Here is a 27,012-nt window from a genome sequence, read left to right as displayed (position 1 = left end):
ACCCAGCTCAGCGCCCAGCGCCCAGCACCCAGCTCAGCGCCCAGCGCCCAGCACCCAGCTCAGCACCCAGCCCAGCGCCCAGCACCCAGCGCCCAGCACCCAGCGCCCAGCACCCAGCGCCCAGCCCAGCGCCCAGCTCAGCACCCAGCCCAGCGCCCAGCACCCAGCGCCCAGCACCCAGCGCCCAGCACCCAGCGCCCAGCACCCAGCGCCCAGCGCCCAGCTCAGCACCCAGCTCAGCGCCCAGCACCCCCTCGGGGCACAGGCACCCCCCAACTCCCGCAGGAAGGCAACAGCAGCAGGAAGAGAAACAAGAGAAAAACCTCACGCCTTTGAAAACGAAAAAAAAAAACCAAAAAATTAAAAAAAAATTAAAAATAATCGTTAGGCCTTTATTATAGGGAATGACTAATCATTTTCAACATCTGTTGAACACCTCTCACCAAACACCAGCCACGCAGGAGCCTGCCAGTTTCCTATACAAGTTATTTGAATGCTGTGATTCACCTTGACCAGTTTTCACCATCTTTACCAGCCCCTTGCAGTATTTTCATTGATTTCCTTAACTTGTGGGCGTTCGATGCTTCAGTACAGACGGAGCATTACACAATCCTGAGCACCACCCCTGCCTGGGCTGGAGGCAAAGTCATCTCTAAAATTAATGAACTTTCACAGGGCCAATCTTTCATTTCTTACTGGTTTTGAAACCTACATTGTGCAGAGCCATCAAAAAAACAGGAATATCCAGACACTTGAGGTTTTAACAGAATCTTCCCGGAACAACTACAAAGGCAACAGGTTAAAACCAGGTTTGCATCTGCAACACCACGGACCAGCCTTCGGTCGTATTTCGTTCTAAAGCCAGCGGTAAAACTAACAGCTTCGTTAGAAAAGACTTTATGTTTCAGAACTCCAACGCAGAGCTGCTGCTCTCCAGCTTTTGCGGCAGCCAAGGGAAGCTCCGGTGTTCTCCGACACTCACCGGGAGCTGGCAGGTTCCTGTTTCCCAGCTGCAGCAAAGCGAACAGCATCTTAACTGGGTTCCTTTATCAGATGTGAAATCGGTTCGTTGGAGATTCATCCCGCTTTGCAAAAGGAGCGTGGAAACGAACATTTGTATTAAAACATACGGTAGCAACGGAAGGCTCAACTGAGCAGTAACAGCAAAGGTTTCTGCTCTGTGCTCACAGGAACCGAGCTTCCCGAGTAGAAAAAAAAGAGGAATAATATCTACATTCAAGATGGGAGCTCCCACGGGCCCTGACTAGCCTGCAGAAATTCCTCCCCCTCAAAGCTTACAAATGGGGCATGTGTCCAACGTCTCATCCAAGATGTTATAGGTTTATCAATTAAAGAAGAATTTCCCTAAGCCCTGTCTTCCTCCCCAAAAGCACCATATGTACTCGTTCCTCGCAGCCGAGAGAAGAGCCATGTGAGCAGCATCGCCTGTTCTCCTCTGCCGCTCCCAGCAGACAGCTCACAGCTGGTTCCTTCTCCTCTGGGTCTACCAGAGGCTGCAGGAATCGCCCTCTGCCCAAATGTTCTTTAGGAGAGCAGCGGCATGGGGTGAGGAAGGGAAGATGTGCACATCTAAATTGTTTTTCTTGGCTCTGTTCGTGACAGATGCTCTCATACAAATTTAAAAACTCATTCTGTACAAAAAGAATCATCTGCTTTAACAGCCGAACGGGGAATCCAGCTGTGCTCTTAAACCCAACTTACCAAATATGGAATTTTACAGAGGGCCATATCAAGGTAATGGCTTTACTAAAAGCACAGCGTTTTAAGTTAAACATAAAAATACCGTAGGTAAGTTATAAAATAAAGCTTGTAGCCATTTGCTTTATTTAATAATCCAAACAGCAACTTGAAACCAGGGGTAAGGAACGAGCAGGGTACGACAGCCTCCTTCCAGGAAAAGCTGCCGGGGACATCTCTGCAATACCAGCTGCAGCGTTTTTCCTGCGAGCTCAGTTTCACACCCCTGCTCCTGTCCAAGATACTGGCTATGAACCGCTACGCACGCTGAAACCTCACCCAAGAGGTGCAAAGCCCAGGTTTGTACCAGCTCCAAGCAAGACCAGCCTGAGTATTTACACCGAAGGGCCGGAGAAGAAGCTGAAGAGCCTGGGACCGCCCAGAGCAAGGGCCAGAGAAGACGGGACTGCCGAGGCACGGAGCGCTCCGCAGCAAGGGGATGTTTCTAGAGCCAAGCTTCTCTTGGAAAGAACAATATGGGTGGGAAACACTTCCACAGAGGAGATGTGACTGCTGCTGCACATCACGCTGTACAGCACCAAGCACAATGGGGGCCTTTATCTCGTTTATGGGCTTTATCAAAATCCTACAAATAATGAGATGTGGATTAGTCCTTCGGGGAGATCATGAGATGAAAGATTGCTGGTGCTCGTTAGCTCACAGCCAGCAGAATACTAACTCCAGTGGCTACGTGTCAGTAGGAAAGGGAAGGTTATGTAGGTGACTCAGACTTCAGTACTCAAAGGAATCTCTACCGCTCACAAATTTCAGCGAGTCCTGTATCACCCCCGGAACGTCTGGCTAATTAGAGCATCCTTGAGAGACACATCCGATGCTGATGGCTATTTTGGGATCTCAAATTAGACTCTAGGCTAAAATCTGAATGTAATAATGCTATGAGAGGGAGGAAGATGGCTGATGCAGGGCATGTTTTCAAAATACTTTTGGCATATACAGTTATTTTCAATATATTAAGATTTACATTCCTCCGTAACATTAAAATCTTTCACATAAACATGCAACAAATGCAATGCACAAGCAAGCCGTGTTACTCCAAAGGCAGTGTCACAAGATCCACTTCTACTGGTAAAAAACGGCATCATAATAGATGATCTCTATCAAATCTTTTCCACTTGATATAAAAGCTGTGCCTATTAAGAAAGAAATGGGAAAGATTGGTACAACACCATATAAACTGATGTTCCAATTACATTGTAAACGAAGATGCATTCGATAAACAGGCCACACATCCAGACGCATTATGATTTCCCCCTAGCAGAAAACTACCGATCCAATTTTCAAGTTAAAGTCAAAGAATTGAGGGTAATCTCACTCTGTTGCAGCATTTCCACATATTACCGCTTTCTTGTTCCTAATACTCCTAAGATAAGAGAAGCTCGCTTGGTAGCTTTACAATTCCATATAAAATAAGACTTATGTCCTTCTATGTCCTACGCCCTGGGCTTTTCGCAGTTGTCTTTTGAAGCCATTAGACTTCTTCAGCGTTCCAAGGGTTTATTTCTTTGTTCTTTTATTTATGGAGCTCAGACTTTCAGTGATCTCGAGCTTTGAGAGAAAGTGATTAGCTGTCCCCAAAGGAAAACGCTTACGGCTGCTGCCTTCGGGCCTGGGGGGAGATGTGTCCTTGCTGTGTAAGGAGGTCACTCCACTGATGCGTGATAATCTCCCCAACCCAAGGTACCGCTCGGTTTGCAAACACTTGCATGCCTTTTTTTTTTTTTTTTTTTTTTTTTAAGGTATTTATTGGAGATCAAGCAAGTCAGCGGGGCCAGAGCAGCCGCCAGAGGGAGCCCTGCCACCGTGGGTGCTGACCGGCACCGGCACCCAAGGGTGCTGGGGGTCCACCACCCCTCCCGAGAGCTCAGGGTGTTCCCTGGCTGACACGAGGCAGGGCTGTGAGAGCTAAACGCGTCCCAGCCCGGCCGGCTGGACCACTGGCCGAGCCATCTCTGGCAGTGACATCAGACAAAAAGCCATAAACCCCCCTGACAGGCAGATCCCATTTCGGAGCCCACGGACAGGGTGTGGAAGGGGTAGAACTGCAAGGTCTAGCTAGGCAGCATCCGGTCCAAAACCTGCAGTCTGTCATTTTAATGCATTACACACTCATGCGGAGCCGGTCCTTGGGCTGCTCTGTTTCTAGAGCACGGGGTAACGACGGCGGCAGTGCTACCCTGTTGCTAAGAGCGCTCTCGTGAAGGCCAGCATCTCAGCCGGGAACCAGCTCCAAGATACAGCTCTCCTTACCACGTTTCCCTCTCCTCCTATCCACTTAAACCCTCCTTCTCCACGGCATCTCGGTGGGAGAGCTCTACGCAGGTACATACTGAAGCCTCCTCCACACCATGACCTCTGCGAGAGCGTCAGTCATAGAACCGGCCTTTCGCAAGAGTAATTTATTTGTGGGTATATAAAGAATGGCTTTAATTTAGCAGCTCAGATGGTGCCGCCCCCCACCTCCCACACAGAACATGTTAGCAGCTTGCAACGGGTTGCAAAAATAAACAAACTTACCCACTTCGTGTTGCCCCTGCTCATCTTCACCCAAGTGATTCATAGCGATGTACTCTTGACTCCTGCAAATTGAAGAGATTTGTGAGTCTCCTTAATGTAAGCACAAATCAAAAGAAAAAAAGATTCCCTGCATGCAATTACACAGGAAGGAAAACATGCAACTTAAGCTGAGCTTTGAACATTTCGCAGTAAATATCAATACGGGGGTCTAAAAAGGGCCATCATTTTACATTTTTAAATAACTGAGCAGAATTTTTGTTTTGGCAGTAGCAGGACTATCTATATCCGTTGTCATTTTACATCTTTTGATATTTAAGCTCGCCGATTCCTTTTTGCCCACATTACATTACAGTGCATTTTCAAAGGGCACATTATTAAAGTTATCGCTAATTTATGCAGAAGCATGTGGGTTTTTTTAAATGTTTATTTTAAACATTTTTTGCAAATTTTTTACATTAAAATTAACATCTGAAGAATTGTTTCAATAAAGTTTATGCAAGTTGCCGTCACAGTTTATGTAAAAGAGAAATGTGCTATTAAAATCAGACATTTAGGTTACCTTTTGGGTTTTGCGATGCATGTTAGCTTTACACATCCTGATTCTCCTGCGATAATTTTCCTTTAAAAGGGGGGTATAGGGTGATCTTTTCATCAAGCAAGACATTATGCCCTGAAAGCTGACTCCAAACCATTGTTGAAAATTCAGTTATTTACACTTTAATAACAATCTACAAATACAACTTTTTGTTTTAAAGTATTCCCCTCAATCATGCACTGCTACAAGCAGTTTGCTTCCTAAAGCTCTATTTTTCACCCCCGAGCAGTTTAATTCTCTCCCCCTAGAATGCCAGATTCATTTTGCAGATGGGAAATACAAACCATTTTTCATGTCTCTCTAAGCAGCAGTTTACTTTAAACTATTATATTACATGTATACATACACACCCTCTCAGAAGGCTCTGAGGAGCAACTGCAGCACCCTTCTCAAACAGAGAACCATTTTTAAGTGGCTTTCCAAGTAAAGGCTACCATAAAGTAGGAAGGGCATCATCTTAGGGGCTGGGGGTGTTTACGTAAAGCAGAAAGCAAGCTTCCTCCTCCTCCTGGTGGCAGCTAAGCCTTGGAATTTCTCAGCATTCATTTTGTCACGTTAGGTTTAAACCAGCCATTTCAGACTCGATCTGGAGTCTGCAGTCTGGAGTATTCGGTGATCCCACCTGAAATCTGACTTGTTAATTCAGCAAAGAACCATAAACACTTTCCAGCAGACAGAAGTCAGATTTCTGCCACAGTCCAACATCAAACTGCTTTCAACAACTTCCAGGGGGTGAAAAACAATTTGTCTTTTTTTTCTTTTTTTTTTTTTTTTTTAAATTAAGCTCAATCAATGAGCTTGATAAACTTTTTGTGAGAATTACAAAAAAACCACCATTTTTAGAATGTCTCCACGTTTTAAAAAGACAATTAGCTTTAGCATTAATTTAAATTTATTTGAAAAAAATAATAGCTATTTTATTGCTCAACAAAAAAATGACAATTCATCACATTTACTTTGATTAAAAAAGGACTAAACTTTATTGACAAACTGCGGCAGACATTTTGACAAGTTTTAGCTACCTATTTAGGCAGACTTACACATGTAGCATTTAATCTTCAAGAACAGAGTGGGAGGACAGTGTACAAATCCAATTAGGACCTTATCCTATGTACAAAGTGAAATTTTTCCTCATTTTTTTTTCAGCTGCAGTGTCCCTTTTTATGCAAAAGCTAGTGTTGAGATACACTTGAACAAGTCGACGGGATTGCTAATATTGACAATTTTGTCAGCTTTAAACTTGCACTGTATTATCTGCCCCAAGCACTATAAAAATGAGAAGACTGTAATTTTACAGAGTTCAGACCTACTCACTTAATACTCTGTTTTCTAATATCAAACACTGGGCAATTAAAGCCACGCTTTCATTTGTTTTTCCCTTAAAAGTTCTTCATATAGAACCAAACTAAGAACCCCTTTACACTGGAAAATCTGCTTCCCAAGCATCTCTCAACACCGCATGTTCGGGGCTAGATTTCAAAACCCACATAAGAAAAGTCAATTTTACAAACCTAATTTTTTTTTCCTTTTTCTTTTAAGTCAATTACCTTTAAAAAATGCTATTTAATTTGTTTGAGGATCCTTCGTATTAAAATTTAAACTTGAGATTCATCAGCAATCTGCTTTTAAGGAAAGTTTGACGTCTGAGGTTACTTTTAAACGGTGGCAGCTACTACCGTTACATTATGATTTTAATTCTTAAAAACAGCCCTGAATTTTGAAATGTAGCCTACTTTGGGATTCTGCAACTACAACTTTTATGGGTTCCTTAAAACCAAACTTAAAAGGTTAACAAAACCTTAATTTCATAACTGCTACGCAAAGCATGTCACTTTTGAAACTAACATTTTAACTCAACTTTTTTTTTTATTAAAAAAGGTACAGTTGTGTTTATCTAAACAACAAAGAAAGAAAAGCCATCTACACACTTAAAAAAAAAAAATTAAAGTCGGTCCTCTAAATCTATTTAACTCATTTTAAAATACTACGTACAGAAGCCAGAATGCAGGGTGAGGATGGAGTGGGAGAAAAAGGGCCACGAAGAAAAACAGTTAGACAATTACTTGTCTGGTGTGGGTAAAGCAACGGGAATCCCGGGAGATACAAGAATCAGTAACAACTGTTTGCTCATAACTGATATTTTTCCCTCATGTTTGTTTTTTAATAACGTCCGTATGGGTGCTCTCTGTAGGCCCCCTTCACTGGCCTGGCCGGTGGGGCCTTCAGGGAGGGTCTGGTGCCGTTCCAGTCATCTTGCCCTGCGGAAAAGAGAGGGATACGTCAGGGATGGCGGAGTGCCGCGAGCCGAGGGGCACGGAGGGAGCGGCGGTGCCGGCCGGACTTCCCTCCGGAGTCGGCGTGGAGGCACGGGACATCTTCACAGCAGTTTCACCCCAAAAACGGTCTGCAAAAACGCCCCGCGGTCCACCAAAACCTCTCGTTTGCAGCACATCTTCCAACATTACGGGGGGGGGGGGGGGGGGGGGAACCACTTGCGCGGGATCACCGGGAAGCCTTGCAGCGCCGACAGCCCGGCCAAGCGCTGACTTGGACAAACCCGGTGCCTTTTAGGAGTAATTAATTTCAGCAGAGCCAAAGCCAATTCACAGGGCAGCTCTGGCAGCCAGCCGCAGCCAAGGTCGCAGCAGTCACGGCCCCTCAGCTGGCGGCCAGCAGCATCTATAACCCCGGGGTCTGCTACAGGTACCGCTTCTCTCCTTCCTAGACGCCAGGCAAGGCAGCTCCTGGATAACTGTGCCAAAATAATCAAGTCCCTACACTGCTCTAGGACAGCAGCACGCCCAACCGAACTCCCAGACACCGGTGTGTTTCTGAGCGCGACTTGCTGATCCTGCGCCTCCGTGAATACAGGAAAATTTACAGCTGCAGCTCGTGCAGCATCTGCTCATCTCTTCGGAGCAGACGTAGCGCTGTACCAGCGGTAACCGCTGATGGGACAAAGCACTCGACAGGACAGCCCAGACCCTTCTGCTGTGTACAACTGCCACCAAAGCAAGTGAAGTCCGCATCCCCATCGTCCCTGAGCTAGCTCAAGCCCCAAATATCCAAGCTCAGCTCTCGCTGTGGCTTGTGCTTGCAACATTCACACTTGCATGCCTGCCATTCTCTCCAGGGTCACCAGTTTATGAAAGCAAGTGTCCGAAGCCCGGAAGACAGCCCAGCCTGTTCCTACCACCACGGAGCACGTCCCCATTTTCTCAAAACTGTCTCCAGCCTGGCTCAACAATTTATTTCTCTAATTCTGTTTTCATGAAAGCAGAGACCAAAGGAAATTACTGTGGATAAACAGATTAGCTGTGGCAACTTCATGCCAAGCATACAATGAGCATTTTGGCCTTCATATCCCAGACAACACCACCGCTCTCCTACCAAGTAGGAGGCACAAAAGCCTCTTTGTGCCGCGTGACTAACACGAGCCATTGAAGGCAGGAAAGATAGCCAGCGTTACTGACAGCAGCTGTCTATTCAAATGCATCTCGGACTGGAAAAGCATCCCTGGTTATAGGCACCTGAATTTGAACTGCTCGCAACTTAAGCCCAGAGCAGGGAACAACCTGAGGTTGGTGCAGCAGACAGTCGTGGTATCAACAACTCCGCTTCCCTAACACCGGCGTGACACAGCACAGGGGATTCCCAGCTCCTGAGGATCCCAGAAAGCCCCTCCAGCTGGTCATTATGCCACCACCCACATTCATTCAGGCCTTCAGGTGACTGATGCTCTGCTAAAGGCAGTGATTTCAATACAGCGTATTTCCATGCCATTGAGCAGCTTGCTGTATAGCTTTCGTAGCTGTTTATAGTTCAGTTTGTAGAGAGGAAAATTGGATATATGAACTAGCTTAAAAAAACAACAACATGCAGTCACCCAATCCTTTATTGCCAGCATCAGATATAAGGCCTATTGTTTTCAACAGCTGGTGATTTACAGTTGTGGTTAAATTGGTCTCCCACAGCCCTTGGTCTAGCCCAAGTTACACAATTTTTACACAATTCAAATTAGCTAAACTTAATAGGCTGCTTGCAACTCATTTTAACCAAAATTGTTCCATCTAGTCAAAGGGAGGCCTTAATATGACATTTAAATCCATTTTTCAAGCAAATGTATAGCGCAGAGTCAGTATAAGCTAGTGGGTTTTTGAGGATAAGGAAGCAGATGGAACCATGCACTCATCCAGCTCAACAAAATATAATCCGTGAAAACCAGACTGCAGCAAAAGTAGTGCTGTGGGTGGAAATCCAGAGCTCTTAAAATATTCTAAAGCTACAAGGAAATGAAGATATTTCCATAGCTTAAAAAAAATGGAATTTTAAAAGCATCACCTTTCAGACAATCAAGCTAGATAAGAATCTAAAAACCACAAAATACCTTCGGTTGTTCAGACCTGGATAATCTGTAGGGTACAAATATTCTACCACGAAAACTACTTGAGGTTCTCCTCGGTACGTTTTTGCTCACAGCGTGGAGTGGCACTGGAAGACAGTTGGTCAACCACAAGCAATTCCCAACTATGTGCAACCGCTGCAGGCAAGTCCCAACTGTGTGCAGCCCCTTCCCTGTCAAGAGGACAGTATTCCCAGACATACCATAAGCTTCATAGGTTTCCTGTGCCTCCCCGTGTCCATAATCATAGTATTCTGTGTCCCTGGAAGAGTAATTATGTTGGTTACATACAGTGCTGAAATTGTATTCTTAAACTGACACAACTTGCACAAACACTTGAAAAGCAAAGATGCCCAATATCGCTCATGGTTGTGGTGTGGCTCATCACTGCTTTACAGAATTGTCAAGGACAATGGGACACTCCCAAAAGTTATTTCCCAGGCACTCCTGGATTCCAGCAGAATAGGGCACTTTCCCTACAGCTCGAACTCAGAAATGAGTGTTTCCATTCCCTTAAAGAAAGAAAGAAAGAAAGAAAAAAAGAAAAGGAAAAGATCATGCATAATTTTCTTAGTAGCAGATAGGAGACAAGCAAACTTACCCTTGGCCCTGGCTGTAGTAGCCTTCATACCCCTCATAGCTCTGGTCTGCATATGCATCATCATAGCCCTGAAATGGATGATGACATAAACAGTATTAATGGAAGGACTAAAGGTTCATGCCTGACCAAGAGCAAGGGCTAAACTGAACTCAGGCTGCGGCAGCTTTCAGAGGAGCCTGTGAATCCTCGCCTGCCACCGGGAAGGGGCTCAAGGTAAGATGTAGGCAGATGTAGGTAGCTGAGATCTGCCTGTGTCCGGTGGCTTGGGAGGAACGAACCACAGGAGTATTTACAATGCATCTGAAAGTCATTTACAGGTCCAAGGCTGCACTTTGTCTGCAGTACAAATCCGTGTGCCAGAAAGCCTGTAACTGTGTTATCTAAAACACAGATTTACGGGTAGATAAACCCCAACCTATTAACTTAGGATTGGTTTCAGTGGAAAAACTAAGTTTTACTGCGAGGAAAAACAGAATTTAGAAATATCAATATTTGTGATGGTTCCCCAAAATGCTGCTGTGCACTAAACAAGTCATCTTGTTTTCCCCTTAGAATACCAAGAGCAAAGATGCTAAGATAAGCCTGACAGGAGGTGGGTGCTTAGTTATATGCCTTGAAGCATCATCATGTTCATTCATGTACTTATTTTAAGGCTTTTAGGGGCAGTAAGAAACCTTTGGTGTTCCCTGCTTAAAGAATTCTCTTGCAGAAAGAGAGTGTGATGTGAACAACATCAATCTCTGTGATGTAGTTTTTCTACCGTGCACTGACAGTTATGGTGAACGTCAACCTTGGGGGCACATTTCAGTTTTATAAAAACCATCCCTTACTCTGCTTTAGGACAGGAGTAGTGCCCTCCTGCGAGGACTAAAGCAGAGCAGGTCACCCAGCACCGTACTTGTGACGGGTGGCCACTTCTCCCGTGCAACCTTGCTGTTGTTAGCTCTTATTTCAATAATCCTGAATATTTAATACACGATCAGCTAGCTGGAATAAAACAAACATAAGAGTTTCTTACATATTCCTCATAGGTTTCTGGTGCAGGAGGAGGAGGAAGCGGTATTCTCTGAATGCCGGCGGCACGTGCTCTGGGTGCAGGAGCACCCCGTACTGCTGGGGGAGGAGGGACTCCGCGGGCTACAGCAGCTCCCCGGGCAATGGCACCCCGCACTGGGGCTCCTCGCACAAGGGCCCCCCGAGGAGGAGGAGGGGGGGGAGGACCAACACCACGCCCCCTGGAAAGGAGATAAAAACGGTTGGGAACAGCTACTGCTGTAGTGCTCGTGTGCTGAATACCGAGGGCAGCGCATACACTTCTTTAAAATGCAATAGCTTGATACATAAATACAGTCACCGTTAACTAAGCCATGAATTCTTTACCAAGAATGAAAGCACAAGAATTGTTAATATTGCTGCATTGCAAGATTTACAAAAACCTCTTCTGGGATGAGAACTTTACTGCATTAGATGTTGTACAGACAAAGAAATAAATCTGATACACAACTTCGGCCAAGTAGTTTCTCAGAGTTCATTTTAAACAACTCTCTATCACTAACCTGTAATGCCTGCCAGGCCTCCAGGACTGTAAAGATCAATGATGAGATGAGCAGGGACACTTCTGGGCTAAACACTCAGAAGCAAAGACTTTCCCCCACAAAACAGACAGTAAAGCAAGAACTATAGTACCAGAGTTTTATCACCAATTTATCCCAATCCCTTGACAGCAATGACAGAATAATGCCATCCTATAACTTTCACAGGAAGGTCAGTTTAAACTGAAAATGCTTACTCTGCTGAAGGCTACAGCAAACATGACACATCTATCTACACGTGATTTCGTAGGCCAATTTTTGAGAGGTTACTTTATGAAGCTACTGATTTCAGACATCGAAAATAATACAGAAGACATCCACTGCGCTAGATTACATCTCAAAACATACAGAACATTGGATGCCTGCTTGCTGAAAGCATTGCAACACAAGGCTGGAAAGCCTTGGCCAAAAGCCGAGGTCAAGGTCAACAGCTGATGTGTGAGAACAAGTAGCTTAACCTCATGTGGCAGGACAGCTCTGGGCAGAACACGGCATTTCCAGGTCTGTGCTTTTGGGATAGATACCTTGGAACAGGCGGAGGCGGTGGTGGAGCTGCTCCCCTTCCCCGCACAGGGACTCCTCGGCCACGAGTTGGCTCTGGTACACCGTTCAGATAGGAGAGCTCCAAGAATTGCTCCTGACAGATATCATCCATCATATCCTAAAGAGGGGAAAGAGTCAACTCCAAAGAACAGCTAACTAGCCAGTCTGTGCTCCAGGATATCACGGGCTACCACACTGGAATAAAAATAACCTGATGGTCCTGGATTAAAATCTGCTGGCTAGTTTTACTGGGATTTGCTCAGCAGGCAGCAGTGCACAGCTGCCAGCTTTCTCCAAACCAGCCAGGAAGGGCACACAACCTGCACGTCCAGGAGCTGCAGTGAGCACTACAGCTGGTCTCTGGGAAGGAGACCTCGCTCGCAGGGGTTCTGGAGGCATCTGATGACGTTTGGCATCCCGGGGACACCGGCAAGATTTATTTGCAAATGTTGAGAGTTCAGAGGTGAAGTCAGACAAGACATCTCTCACCTCAAGCACTTTACAGCACCTGTTCAAAGGCAAGAGGCTGGCAATGAGCCCGCATAAGGTAACAACCTACTGCTGCGTTCCTGAGACACTGAGGGAACAGGACAGGACGCAGCCTGATGATGAGCAAACACCCATTTGCAAATGCAGGCTGTCTTTTCAAATCATTAGGACCACAGTATGTTTCTGGTTCTGTGCGTTTTTATCCCCTCAGGGGATGCAGCTTCAGGAATTAGTGTGGATCTCTGGTGACCCTGCAGAAGTCATCGTATCCCACCCCTCCCCTCAACACGCAGGCAGCCTGGGCCTCGCACCAAGGATCTTCACGATGTCATGGCAACACCACAAAGCAAGGAGTCTCCCACCAGATGTGTCTTCGCAGCACTGCTGGCTTCCATAGTGACTCCTCTGTCAATTTTCACAAGTTTAACACATTGTTTAAAGGCAGCGATAGATAAGACACTTTGAATTGCAAGGCTGCACGCGTTCTTTAGCAAACTGAGGTTTTGTACATCCTAGGGGCTCCTTGAAGATGACCTCTTTCCTTCAAAGACACTTCACATCACAATCTCTCCTCTTCTCTCTGTCAGACTCCCAGAAATCACACGGTACCCATACGCTTTTCCATACTTTCCTACTACCCATCGCTCTTGGGTTCTGAGCTCTTCAGGTTCAGCTGCAGAGCTTGGTGCCAGGGTGCATTCAGCTCTCTACCTGCCAGGTCTCTGAACTACAGGCTGAGCTAGCCAGAAGCAAGGAGCACTGCGTGCATCTTTCCAATTTGGGGTTTGGGGTTTTTTTTTGTTGTTCCCCGCCCCCCCCCCCCCCTTAATTTAGCAAGCAACACTATTAGTTTAATAACATGCAAAAGACTCCTCCAAGTTCTGCAGTTCACGGAGGCAAAACTCCAGCCTTGTGGTGTTACATATGGACACAAAACAGATGTGAAGCTGACCATAAAGGTCTCACAAGGTTCACCAGTTAGAGACATCCCCAAACAGACAGCAAGTGTCATCTCCACAGATGCCTGATTAGCAAAGAGATTCCTTCATATCATGTGCATTTAAAGCAGCAGAAACATTGATTTAACAGATGTGTCTCAGAAACTAGCTACAGGACTGAATACTACCACCGAGCTGCCGGGGCAGTCACCCTTCTCATCCTCACAGCACCCTTTAGAGCAGAGCAACTACAGTTTCTGATCTGAGCAATGAAGTTTTCTACGGGAGTTCTAAGCTACGGTTCCAAGGCAGAGGAACCCATCCAAGAAGTCTCTTGGCTTGGCATGGCTAAAGTTACTCTCCTGCTAAAACTGACACATGGAGCTAGAGAAGCTACCCACCCAGCCCAGTGTCCATAGCTAGTACTGGGAGAGAAATATCTACTCCAAGTGCTCTATACCATTGCCCTGTAAGTGTATGTCTTTCTAATTATGGTTAGGGGAATAATGCATGCCTTCAGGCGAGATTAATGAGGTCATCTTCAGCTGCCATATGCACCCTTAATACTCCAGGCTTCCTCAACTACACTGTTCCTGTAGCATGTGCAAATCTTACCCAACCTTACAGCCAGATTCACAACCCATCTACATCCTTCAGCAAGAAAAAAACATCCGTATACATACTGGAACAAGGAACTTCTTGACTTCCTCCATGGCATGAGCCATCAGCGCATATGCTTCACAAGGGGGTCCAAAAACTTCAATGAAGACATGCAAATCCATATTTAGATGAGCATATTTAGGATCTCCCCCTTTACGCAGCTCTTCCTCCTGCAACAAAGCAGATTAGAGATTTCTAAAACTAAGTAGGATGCAGAGAAACTATTTTTCTTTCACCTGTTTTCTAACCCTTAACCCAAGGAAATGTCTGTAAAAGCATTTTGGCCATGCCTGGACACAGATCACGGTAATGTGCTGTGCACACGGCCATACACCTTTATAAAAGCCACATGCAATCTACACCTTCCACCTTTTTATAGCTGCTTTTTCAGGTGACTATATTTTTGCTACTTTTTTTTTGCCACCTTTTTTTTTCCAGAAGATTAAGCATATGCAAGCAGTGTTCTTCCTCTTCTACACTACCCTTCTGCCCAAGGTGCTCTTTACCATCTAGTGAAGTTTAATGCCTCAAACAAGCTTCCTCTTTAACTCTGCTCTTAGATACCGGTGTTATTCAGATGGCTTTGAGAAGCTACAAATAAGCTAGAAGTGTAAAAGCTTTTCATGATGCTAAAGTAAAAAGCTGAATTAAGTTACAGCTCTGATGACTGTTAGTTCTGTTCTGGGAATAAGCAGGAAGAAAAAAAATATTTTCATTTTTTTCTGCTCAAAAAAACCTCCTGGCACTTTGTGATTCACTAAAGATTACCAGGAACACACTGCTCCAACATCTTCAGTGAACCATGAGAATTTAAGGATTTCAGAGGGAACAGCTGGAAAAAGGATTTTATTATTTTTTCCCCCTGGAGGGGAAACATATTCCTTTATCGAATTACTTTTTACGGAGCAGCTGGAATTAATTCTCATTTTACAAACTTTGAACTTCACCTTTCACAGAAATGATCTCTGCATCCAAGGGTACAGGATATCAACGGATGACTGGTCTCTAAGTCACACTCATAAAGAAAACATGCATCACACTTCTGCTCCAATCAAGCTTGCTCCCAACAGGCACAGAACAATTTAGGAAGGGTGACTTCCTATTGCCTTTGCTTTTGGATTTTAATGGATTAATCTTTTATAAAACGCTTTGAGAACCACTACTTCTCACAGCAACATGAAAGACATTAATATATATGTATGTTTTCAGAGGTGATCCCCTTACCTTTGCTTTATCTCGCATTGAACCCTTCCCCAGCACGGATATCTTAGCACCAGTTTCTTCCTGAAGTCTTTTGATGGTGTTGCCTTGAGGTCCCAAAATCTTTCCAACAAAGTTGAACTGTAAATGAAGAAAAAAAGAAAAAGAAAAAATTAGCTCCAGAGCTCAGTAGCCTTAACAAAAGCTTTTCTTAATGTTATGCTGGCTAACAAAAAAATTAGAAACTTTAGCCGCTCCATTTTCTCTTCACCTTACCAAAAAGTACAGACCAAAAAAAAGCACAGAAGTTAAGTTCCAGAACATTCTTTTCATGAAAAAAATGCTCCACCAGAAAATCAAGCTAAATTAACTCACGTAAAGCGTTTAATTCTAACATCTACTCTCCAGTAGTTTTACAGGCAGCAAGTCTTAAGATTTAAATGAGTTCTTAACTGTAAAACACAAAGCTCTACATACAAAAGTGTCCATTCTAGTAATAAAAGATCGCAGCTATGCATCACCATTTAGCTTTATCCCAAGACATTCTAGAAATGTAATATATTAGAAATAAGATCCTGCAAGCTTGCATAGGAAAAATTCCGTAGCAATAGTGGAACACTGGCATAACTCCTGGTGACACTTTGACAGCTACTATCTCTAAAAGTCAGCCATAAAATCCATAGAAAATAAGTAAATCACAGAGATTCAGTAAGCTATTTTCTGGCCCTCACCTTGGGGTACTGTTTGACAGGTATCAGAACTCGTTCTTTCAGTTTCATATTCTTGTGGGAAAATAAATCCAGGTAGTTCTCTTCCTCATCCTTCTTTGTTGTTTCACCCTTCTGAATTTTTTCAATTTCTAAACAAGATAAAAATAGGGCTGCTTATATTCCTCAAACAAGCATCATTTTAGAGTTGGAATTATGACAGGTCATACCACCCTCATTCTCTGTGAATATATCAACGCTTATAATTGTATTAATGGAATCTGGATAGACAGGCCACCTCTTTAGTGCTAGCCCAGCTCCCCTCTTCCTCCCTTCACATCTAGGGATTCCAAAAGGTCAAAAACAGGATAATGAACAAAAATAAGAAAGAACAGCAAAGAATGTCCTACAAATAACTTAAACAGGTAAGAGTTGGAAACCGCAAGTACAGTTTTGCGTATCACTTCTGCTGTGCTCTCCTCTCTCAGTCCCCAAACTCACGCCTCCACCACGAGTGCAGTACCCACAGGTTGACTCCTAAACCTACAAAGAAACCAGTCCCAACTACACTAACTGAATCCACTTGCTATTTAAATCTGTAATTTAATTAGCGGTGACAATGCATACTGACACTACGAATTTCAGTTAAGTTGAAAACATTCCTAATAAACAGAAGCCCAAATGAGTGACACGCCAGAGCGTGGTCTGGCTTATGAAATTCTTACAAGCTTCATTTCATTATGTGAATGCACTTTTATTACACAAGCAATTCATAACTTGGTTTTTAAGCTGTAAGCCTCAGGCATATAGCCGTAACAGTGAGTGTCAGAAGCCCTTTAACTTGATTCAAGCGATGCAACTACAAATTTTTGTCTCTCAAAAGACGATTCTGATTTTTAATTGTATATTGTGAATTATAGTGTCTTGGAAAAACACTGAGGTTGCCTGACTGAAGGCATGCTGCAGCCTGAGGGGGATCTGGAACAAAGTCCAAATAACCTTCTGGAAGTAGGTTGTTAAGGGAGGCCAATTAGGAACTGGTACACAAACACCTTCGCAAATCTGGCTAGAAATTAAACTTTTGCTGAGAGATGGCAGGAGACAGCCACCTCACAAAAGACGACCCAAATGAAGACCAAAGATCATCTTCAAAGCCAGCATTTTTAGCCCAGGTTCTTAATGTGCTTTCCCTTGTACAAGAGTAACACACAACAATTTTCAAAAGAACGTAGCCCGTAGCTGACTGGCTTTTCCAGAGATGGCCAACAACTAGATGACAAGTTCCCCCAAATTTGAGGCCAATCCATTACTACCGATCCCAAATTACTAATGAAATATTATGCACTCTTTGGTCCAACTAAAAAAATAATTGGCCACACCATGCATAGCCATCACAAATTATTATTTACAGATGCTTATCAGGGGAGGAGCATGATCCTTCCATGAAAGTTAAATTGTGTCATTTCATCAGCAAAGCCAAGAACTATAAATATCTCTTCGGAGTTGAAAGTGCTCTAAATACAACTTCTCACATCTCAGGGGAAAGAGAGACACTTTCACAAGATTATACACATAACTGCATTAAAGCTGCAAGACAAAACTGAAACTGAAGACTGCTTAGTCATTACCAGAATTTAAAAAGGGCAGCTGCAGTATCTTGTATTTCCTGTGATTTCTGTCCATGTCAGAAACTACATGCTTTAGGCTAAACGTTCATGTTTACAGTTTTGGAAGATGGGTGTATCAGATACTTGGCATGTTCTCCACCTAGTAACATTCTCGTATCATCCAAGCAGAAATAGGAATAATGGGTTATTCCCCCAGCACGACTAGCATCGTTCAAATGGTGCAGATCACAAGGAAGTCAAGCAACTAGATGTGCAACCAAAAAAAACCGACACTAACTTTAAGAAAATGTGATCAATATTTTAACTTTTCAGTTATGGACACAGTAACATAAACTGGTTTTTAGTTTAGAGATCTAAATATACAACTCGGAGATTGCATTGCGTAATTATGAAAAAAAGCCTGAATTTTGTATTTCGACTTGCAACAGCACCTTGGCTCCCTTACAAAAGTGTTACCATGGCTCCTTAGTTTAAAAAAACCTACCGGATCTAATTGCTTTGAAAAAGATAGCTTGATTTTTTTTGCTTTAAAAAGAAATTATTTTCTGAAGACACTATGTAAAAGTAAAAAACCCAGAAGTTCAAGCACAGTCAAATTTATAAAGTCAGCAAAAGAGCTGGCTCCCTTGGTTAGTTTTAAGTAACTTTGTAAAAAAAAAAAAAAAAGCTATAAGAACAGAACAGAGAATCAAGATTTGTAAACTAAAGATTGCACTGCTGGCCTTATCCCTGGTTAGGCATAGCTTTAGACCCTATAATACAATGCAATTACTTCTCAAATATTTTGGTTCTCCAAAACCAGCAACCTTCTGAAAATGCATTCTGCATATTAATAGAAAGTGCTTTCTATGCACACATCAAGAATAGCAGCAGCCTACAACTTTCTTGATGTAAATTAAAGTACCCAGAGGCATCTCCTACTTTGTCAAAACACAACGCAATCAGACTTAAGGCTCTGCAAACCAGTGAACCACAGTTCACATCAACCACGCAGCAAAATCCATTCTGCCTCCTGCAACAGTAGCAACGACACCTGGGAATCCATCTGTGAGGGCAACAAATAATTAACCATTTGCAAAAAAAAAAAAAAAAAAAAAAAAAGCATTGGATCCACCATCACCAAGTCTTCAAATGAAATCCAAAACACATGAGAAGCAAAAAAAAACCCTGCAACTTTTGCAATTCAGGTCAGGGCGGGTGACCTAGCAGTCCCCTTCACACCTTCAGAATAGACTCCGAGTCCGGAGATAGGTGTGAAGGAAGACTAAAAAAAACACGCCACTTGTGCTGCGTCCTACTGCTCCGGATTCCAGCATTATCTGTATGCATTCTGGCATATTAGCTACGCAACACGAAGCAGTACTGAATGAACTGACGAGTGGTAGCAGTTTGTCAGACCACTTACTGATACGAAGGAGAAGCGTACGTATACCTTGAGGGATTAAGCATGCCTCATTTCAGTGCTGATTTTTTAAAGCCGTGTCAGAGGTGCAGCAGAAGGTTACCTTCTTGCCACGGGGAATGTCAGCAGTCTGGCGGCATGTGTGGCAGTGGTTTCCAGGACTTCATGTGGGGCAGTGATTGCATTGTCTCAGAAGAAATCCTAAGGGGTAGGTAAAGGGGGTTGGTAACACCGCTGCTTCACAAGGAGGAGGCTAAGCAGCCACAGTGCTACTCCTGACCTAAGCCCAAGCTCTTCCTTAACAAAAAAAAAAAAAGCATATTAAACATTGTCCTGCAGCACCTTGTGCAGAGACACATTCTGGTTATCCGTAATAACGAGAGTATTATCTTAACAGTATGATAATACTGACCCCATGCCCAAAAAAACCCCCAAAAATAAACCCCCAAAAACCCCAAAAGAGTTTGGGGATGGGAGCCTCCGGAAGAAAGCAGAGCTCCCTCTCTCCTACGCTACTGCTCCCCAGCTGGTTTGATTTCACAGGAGAGGAGGCAGGGAGCTGCTCCTGGATGGACCCTGCCAATAGTGGAAGCTGCAGAATTTGGCAAGCCTAACCCCACCGTTTCCCTCCCGAAACACCCCCCCCACCCTCCAGCCTGTATGCTGGGATTCGTACGCAGACGGCTCTGCTGAGAAGGGAAGGGGCACGGGGAAGAAAAGAAACGCTGCTCAAGCGTGAGGCGGGGAGGAGAAAGGCTGGAGGTGAGCTGTGAGCAATGGCACAGGTAGTAGAGGCTCCTAGGAGAGAAGTGGGAGGAGGCAGAGTCACAGCAGTGACAGGCAGGCTAGCATCGGCATCCAATAACCTTGGCATGGCTTAGCAATACGTACACTTAAAAATGCAAGGGTGAAGCGGTATTGGCATATCACACTCTGCGACATCTGGGCAGTTACAGCTCCTTTGGGGGTGAGGCGTACGCTCGGAAACACAGAAACGGAGACGATAATCTCCATTTTGGGACAGCCTTAACTCCACACTAAGCAAGCGTCAGGACAGCGCACTGCTCTGGGTTACATCCAGCTTCTCGTCACCCCCGTGACCCGAGTCTATCTCTAATCCCACCATTTGGTTCCTTGGCAAGTCACTCCAGCAAGGCCACTGCCCATCCATCTGACTTTGCATAAAGCCCTCCTTCCCTTCCTAGGAACACACACCGACTAAACGAATCCAGCACGAGAACCAGCACGGTCAGCAGGGCATTCCGTCGAGGATTCCTCCAACACCTCGAGCTGCTCCCCGCTTTGCAACGCGTTGCTCTAACTCCAATTGCTCGACGCTCCCTCCCTCCGCAGCTCCTGCTCTGCTACCCTACACCCCCTGCTCTGAACCCACCCATCTCCATCCCTCCTCACCGCTCCACACCTCTGGGGTGTGAAGGGCTGCGTTTATCAGGAGGACCAACTAGATGCTAATTATATAGAGACTCACTAGTGGAATGACATCACTCACATATCTGTTTGCAGCACAGGAAGCTCAGAGATGACCAGCTCTTTTCATTGGAGTTTCTCCATAAAATAAAAATGCCTAAGATTACCACAAGAATTTGAAAAAAACCCCCCTACGCCCAGCTAACCATCGGTGCATGCAAGCAGAGAGGACTGTGCCTTCCAAAACATCGGCATCTCCTCCTGCTCTCCCCGCAGCAGATGGAGGGCGTAAATCAAAGCGAGGAAAAGGGGTTTTCTTGTTCCTATGGAAGAGGAAGTTTGGACAGACCCCGAATCACAGGAGTGAGGAAACCTGGATCATATTCCGAGGTGCAAGAAATCCCAGTTTTCAGTTTCTTTTCAGGGTGCTGGGCAACAGAACCCCAAAATCTTGCCACTTTACTGCCATTTCATCACACAGCACGTTGTTCAAGAATCAGGATTACATTCACTGTGTTGCCCTTCATCTTGCCCTAAATAATGCTAATTTTCTCTAGAAACACTAAGCAGCTTTAGAACCACAGAACTACTTCAGACTACTTTTACATATTGTTTTAAAGAAGAAGTCTTAATTTCAATGCAGAACTCCTGCAGGGTTTCCTCCCAGAGGCAGGCAGGACAAGCGACTTCCACTCTTGAAAAAAGGCTGGAATAGGAATACTGCTGACATTCAATAATCCGTCATTTCTTTGTCTGGAAGTCATTTTGCTTAAGTTGTGCTTTACAACCTTTGGCCCAAACCTAAATTCCATAGTAAGCTTTACAGCAGCTTCTCCAACATGACATCCCCGAAGGGTGCCACAGCAGCAGAGAAATTCTGAGCAATCCAGATCAGTTTGGGGTCACCCGTACAAAGAGACTTAGTCACCTTAAACCACTGTTTTATTTCAGATTCTTTCTCATGAGCTTCCTGTTCAGATCGTCCTAATTTGGACCGCTAGTGAATGCTCCCAAAGGACAGCAATTTTCAAAATATCCAAAGCAGGCAGGAAGCATCTGGAGCTCTTCCAATGATCAATTTTAAGTCTCACAACGTTGCGGTCTACTATAAGCAATTTTTAAATTAATGAAAAAACCCTCATAAATCCTTGTCACACCCCTCAGCGAACGAAGCTTTACCAAGTGGGCTGAGAACGCTGTTCTTTGTGCGGGAATTAGCAAACTCCTTAGGTTTCATTTCACTGGAAGGCATTATCACCGAGCTGTCGAGCATCAGCTGGCTGAAGGGTTTTATTAATGAAAAACATTAAATTGACAGCAAATCGGATTATAAAACTAATTTATTTAGATCAAGTGATGCCAAGTTACCCATGACGATATACCTCAGTTACTTGCACAATGGGAGACGGCAATTTCTAAGAATTATTTCCTACATTAAAGGAGGAGCTAATAAAATCTCTAGCACTGCGCCAACTATGGCAATACTACACGTTTTAAAGACCTTAAAAAAAAAAAAAATTTAAAAGGAGAGTAAGTACCAGACTGCTAAGCACTCTGCTCATCTGCAGATTAAATCTGGGTATATCCTCGCACCGGGTACCTCCCGGCTCTCCACTACACGCACGTAAAGCGGTAAGTGGTAGGAAATATTTTAACTCGTTCCAATTTTTAAGCCGACTACGTACAGCGTCTCGAGGCAGCTGAATCTCCTCGAGAGAGGCACCGACGGCGGGTGCAGCAGCTGCTCTGTGGAGATATGGAGAAATCAGAGCCGCCAGGCGATTGGCCAAGTGGTGATGGGGAAGGAGAAGGCCAGTCTGGGCACAGAACAAAGACTGCCATTTCCATTCCCTATTTAGGTTCATCAGAAGCATGAAACAAGCCCTAACACAGATTTATTATTACCAGAGTGGAAAATCAAAGAGGTCACAAACCATGCCTCACAGGGACTCGAGCAGACGCTACACGGAAAACCCCAGTTTTTACCGTTCGCTTCGGTCCCCTCTCCCCGGGGATGAAACGGGCCGCTATGACCCTACACCGTGGTGGAAAAAAGAAAGTTCTGGGTCTGCGTTTTATCCGGCCCAGGCCTTGGATCAAGCACGGGGCTAAACAGAGACCAATTAAGAGAAACCCCTAATCCTCCAAACCGCGGGGGTCGCATCCCACCCCGGGCACAGGAGCCAGAACGGCTCGGCCCAACGGCCGCTTCCCCCGGGGCAGCCGGGACCTGCCCGCCACCGGGGACGGGGGGGGGACGACGGGGGGGGGGGGGGGGGCTCCCTCCCGCCCTGCGCCGCACAAGGCGTTTACGAGGAGCTACCTCCGACCCTGCCCGCCCCACCGGGCGCCGGGGGTGTCCCTGCCCGGCCCCGCTCCGCCCCGCCTGCCCCCCCGGTACCTGCGGTGAGCAGCTGCATGGCGTGCGTGAAGGACGGGTCGAGGCTGTCCTTCTCGGCCATCAGCTCGGGCAGGTACTTGTTCTCGGGCTCCATCTTGACAGCGGCCCCGGGCAGCAGCGGGGTAGGGGCGGCGGCGGGAGCCTGAGCGGCCGAGGCGGCGGCCGTAGCGCTGGGCGGCAGGAGCGGCGGCGGCTGCGCCCCGGTGGCGGCCCCGCGGCCCCCCCCACCACGGGGCGGCCGCCGAGGCGGGGGTGCCCCTTGTCGGGCGCCCCCGGGGCCCGGCCCCCTGCCCAGGCGGGCGGCGGGGTCGTCGCGGCGCTGCATGAAGGGGGCGGGCGGCGGCGGGGCGGGCGCGGAGCGGAGCGGAACGGGCCGAGCGGCGCTGCCACACCGTCCGCCGCGGCGCCAGGGCCGGAAGTGAGGGGCCGGAAGGACCGCCCCCTGTCGTGTGAGTGTGAGTGTGTGTGTCGTCCCCCCCCCGCCCCGGCTCCCGCGCGACCACCCCACGTGCCTCTGCGCTTGCGTCGGCGCGCCGCCACGCGCCGACCCCCCCGCCTCGCGCCTCACGGCCCGCCCCCCCAGGACGCGCAAGCGCACTCTGCCAACGGCGGGCGCAGAACGAGTCTCGCTCCTCGGGCGCATGCGCAGTGCCGGGCCGGTGGGGGGGTGTGTGTGTGGGGTGAAGGGACACGTGGGAGAGCCGGGCCACCACCCGCTCGGCTTCGGCTGCGCACGCGCAGATCTACCGGCGTGACAGTCACAGGCTGCCGAGAGAGGCTCGCGGCGCCTACGTAGGCGAAGACGCACCGCTGCGCATGCGCAGAGGCTGCCCGCGTCTGCAGCCGGCGGCTGTTGGCGCACGCGCTCTCCGCCGTTCCTCGCCGCGGCGGCCCTGAGGTGCGAAGCGCGGAGCGGGGCCGGGCTGCGGGGAGGGCGGGGGTGGGCAGCACGGCCGCTCCGCTGGGCCTCCGCAGGCACGGTCAGCCCGCGCAGCCGGTCTCGAGGGCTAAACCCGTGGCCTGGTCAGGGAGCTGAGCCTTCCTCCTCCTGCCCTCACAGCTCTGCCCTGCGGTGCAGGGCCCTGGCAGCGCCCCTGCGGGAGACAAGCCCTTGGCGTACTCGTCACGTTGGTCCCATGCTGTGGTACGGGGCTTTGGAGAGAACAGTTAACTCCTGTGTGGCAGGTGATGTTACGTGGTGTTTTAGAGATAAGAAAAAGCATCTTACAGGCTACCGTTATCAGTTAAGGAGCTGCAGTTAGAGGTGCTGGGTGAAGCTAGGTGGGGAAGGCATGTCTGCAGAGTCTCGAAACCCAGGTAAGCGGCACTGAATGTTTTTTCAGTCAGAATGATCGCATGTGTGAAGGCCATTTGTGTGCAGGGGTTTCTGTGACTGTGGTTTGTGGAGGCAGCAGTTAGCTGACTAGCATAAAGGATACATGTTGGGCACTGCAGCTCCTTAAGTTAGCCTCAAGCATGGCCTTTTATTAATAATTTGACAGTCATAGCATGAGAATGTGGGAAGACAACAGCTCCGTGGAATTACACATATACTTCAGCCTGTTAAAGAAGCATGAGATTCTTATTTGATCTCTCAATATCTTGTAACAGACTGCTGTCTGCAGTAGCCCCTTCTGCGCAGAGCTGAAGTTGATGTTCATGGACAGACGCAGCCTCCGACATCACCGGGTAATGCAGCCTGACCCTTGTCCTGTCCCTCGTGCCTCCAGGGTGCCGTTCCCAGTGAGCCCCAAACCTGTGCAAACCCATCACTCAGTGCTCAGTGGCTGTGCGGGTCTGCTGCACAAAACACCTTGCCTGTACAAGGAGCTCCCGCTATTGACAGCTTCAGAGCTGCGTGGGTCCCTGATACGTGTGCCTGCTCTGCTCCTCCTCCGTCAGTTCCCTCCTCATTCACATAGTGTCTCTTTTTCCTTCACCCCCGTTGTGTATCTTCAATGTCATTCTTGCATATTTTCCATTGAGATTCTCTTTCCCTGCCTGCCATCCCTGTCTCATCCTTACTCACAGCTGCGTCACTTGTAAATGCCATGGCACCTTCCCAGAGCCAGGATGAGCTGCTCCTGGTAACGGGCTGTCATTGCTGCGGGATTTCCACCTGCTGCCTCAGCCATACTCCCTGAGCACGCACAGCTCCCGTCTTCCCACAACCTCTGCTGTGCTCGTGGAGCTGTGGGTGGCAGCTGTCTTTAGCTGCTTGATTTGGACCCACTCCTTGAAGAACTTCAGCAAAAAAAAGGAAAAAGAAAGACATGCATGTGGCTCCTTTAGAGTATGTTTCAATTTTTTAGAGGAATATTGCCTGATGGGGGCCCTGGACTGGAAATCAGGAAATCTGGGACCAGTTTCCAGCACTTCCCAGGCTTCCTGAGTGAACCTGGATGCTTTGCTTAACCAGCCCCTTCACCATCTGTAAATTAAGTCACTTCTACTTTCTTTCTTCATATCGTCCAATCCGCTCAGGCTGCGAAGGGGCCGAAACATTCCTTTGTTATTACCTTACGCAGCCTACAGAGCGAGCAGTGCGGCCCTGAGCTTGGCCAGAGCCTCCGGCTGCCTCAGAAATAAAATCACTGGGTGTTAAAATGGACGCGGCCCCTTTCCAGACAGCGCCAGGCTGAGGGCGGAGGAGCCATGTGCTTTCCTCAAGCTGAAAATAGGAGACGGGTGTGTTTTGGGCCATCCCTGCTTTGTCCTCCTGGCGTTTGTTCCCCCGTGAATATTTTCTGGGAGCAGCCGACGGCTGGTGCGGATGCCATCGCTTCTGATGGGGCTGTATATCGTTTTTTTGGAGAAAATACCTTTGTTTTGCTGCAGAAGAGGAAGAGGCCCGGCAGCCCGGAGCACTCGACATTGTGCGTTATGCAAATGGCTGTGCGTCAGAGGCACTGCTGCTGCCTGCTCGGGCGAGGGGCCCTGCGGAGGGCTTCCCACGGGAGCGGGGAACAGAGGAGCTCTTGTTCCAGCTCTTGCCGGTGCTGCTTCCAGCACGGCCGCCCGCTCGCTGGGCTGGACCGGCAGCAGCAGCGATGCCCGTGGGGATGGTCCCTCTGTCCCGCGGCTCTGTCCTTTACTCCCGTATTTTTCTCTCAGCTGGCAGAACAGGACACGTTAGTCCGTGGCTCCGAAGGAAAGCACTTGTTGTTACGGGGGGGTTAATAAACGTGAACCTCTGAGGCGCTAACCCTGCTGGTTTTGGGGCTCTTTGGGAGTTTTTCACCCCGTCGCGGAATACTTCCTTCTCCGGGGAGGCTGGAGCAGCCCCGGGGCCGGCCCCGTGCGACGTCCCGCACTCCTCGCAGCGCTCCCCGCCAACGGGGCGGCCTTTGGGGGAGAAGACGCCCCGCCGTGCTCGGGAGAGCCTGCCCGGCGCACAGAGCCCAGCTCCGGCTCTCTGCGCTGGCTGCCCCCGCCGCTTTGCTCCCTGCCCCGGGAGCGGCGATTGTTGAGCCTCTCGGCCGGGTTGTGACGGGCACGGGCCCCGTCTTGCAGGCGAGGCCAGGCAGCCGGCCCGCCGCGTGGGGAGCAGGCGCTGGAGCCGTGTTACACGAGCGCCGTCACGCCCCTGACGTTAAAATCGATGTCGGGAGGTGATGTCACCTTGGGTCGCTTAACGCCACGCCACCGGGACGGGCGCCGGCCAAGCTGGGCCGGGATCCTGCTCCCACAGAGTCACCGTATCCGGAGCGGGGAACCGGATCGACGGGTCATTCGTTTATTGATTTCGGTTTCACCGTGCGCAGAGCCGGGGAGCCTCGGCCGTGCGCTGGCCTTCCCGGGGACCCGCTCCCTCTGCGGGCTCTCGGCGCTCCCAGCGGGTGCCGGGGCTGTAAGCACCGCTGCTCCCCGCCCCGGGCCGTGCAGCCCCCCGCGGCCCCGTGTCGATCCCCGCGGAAGCGGAAGCCGTGGGAACGGCCGGGCGGGCCGAACCACTGCGCGGGGAGGGGGGGGGGACGACACGGACGGGACGGACTGTACCACTGCCGCTGTGCGCGGGGGGGGGGGGGGGGGAGAGGGGGGGAAGTTGCTGGCGTGGAAGGGTCCCCGTGCACGTGCGGCCGGAGGGCCAGTCCAAATGCGCCGGAGCGGCGGGGGGAAGGGGCGGAGCGTAC

General features: G+C 47.8%; 1 protein-coding gene and 1 long non-coding RNA gene across 3 annotated transcripts; one reads left to right on the top strand and one right to left on the bottom strand.

Annotated features, from left to right (window-relative positions):
• Positions 1 to 371: 371 nt before the first annotated feature.
• Positions 372 to 23,314, bottom strand: KHDRBS1 (KH RNA binding domain containing, signal transduction associated 1). Of its 2 annotated transcripts, none has more exons than XM_075774246.1 (11): positions 22,880 to 23,314; positions 16,045 to 16,172; positions 15,338 to 15,454; positions 14,137 to 14,283; positions 12,008 to 12,144; positions 10,910 to 11,126; positions 9,892 to 9,959; positions 9,494 to 9,552; positions 4,853 to 7,146; positions 4,294 to 4,355; positions 372 to 2,909 (listed from the first exon to the last, which is right to left on the bottom strand). In XM_075774246.1, the coding sequence occupies exons 1-9, from the start codon at positions 23,202 to 23,204 to the stop codon at positions 7,049 to 7,051; spliced, it is 1,296 nt and encodes a 431-aa protein (XP_075630361.1). In that variant the 5' UTR covers positions 23,205 to 23,314; the 3' UTR covers positions 372 to 2,909; positions 4,294 to 4,355; positions 4,853 to 7,048. The 2 variants fall into 2 exon arrangements, with proteins under 2 accessions (XP_075630361.1, XP_075630362.1); XM_075774247.1 differs by having other exon boundaries at positions 6,952 to 7,146.
• A 675-nt stretch (positions 23,315 to 23,989) lies between these two features.
• LOC142604854 (uncharacterized) lies at positions 23,990 to 25,261 on the top strand. Its single transcript, XR_012838699.1, has 2 exons — positions 23,990 to 24,064; positions 24,491 to 25,261. It is a non-coding gene; the product is annotated as an uncharacterized LOC142604854 (long non-coding RNA).
• The last annotated feature ends 1,751 nt before the right edge of the window (positions 25,262 to 27,012 follow it).

Source organism: Balearica regulorum, chromosome 22, assembly GCF_011004875.1.
Source record: "Balearica regulorum gibbericeps isolate bBalReg1 chromosome 22, bBalReg1.pri, whole genome shotgun sequence".
NCBI lineage: Eukaryota > Metazoa > Chordata > Aves > Gruiformes > Gruidae > Balearica > Balearica regulorum.
The sequence above is the reverse complement of the archived record's forward strand: the minus strand, read 5'-3'. Positions and strand labels throughout refer to the sequence as shown.

Bases quoted from the DNA above. Each gene is read 5' to 3' on its own strand.
- KHDRBS1 (XM_075774246.1), bottom strand. From the start codon at position 23,204: ATGCAGCGCCGCGACGACCCCGCCGCCCGCCTGGGCAGGGGGCCGGGC. The intron at 12,145-14,136 runs GTATGTATACGG...TCCCCTCTTTAG, and splicing joins TCAAGAAGTTCCTTGTTCCA to GATATGATGGATGATATCTG. The intron at 9,553-9,891 runs GTAAGTTTGCTT...TTACTCTTCCAG, and splicing joins TACTACAGCCAGGGCCAAGG to GGACACAGAATACTATGATT.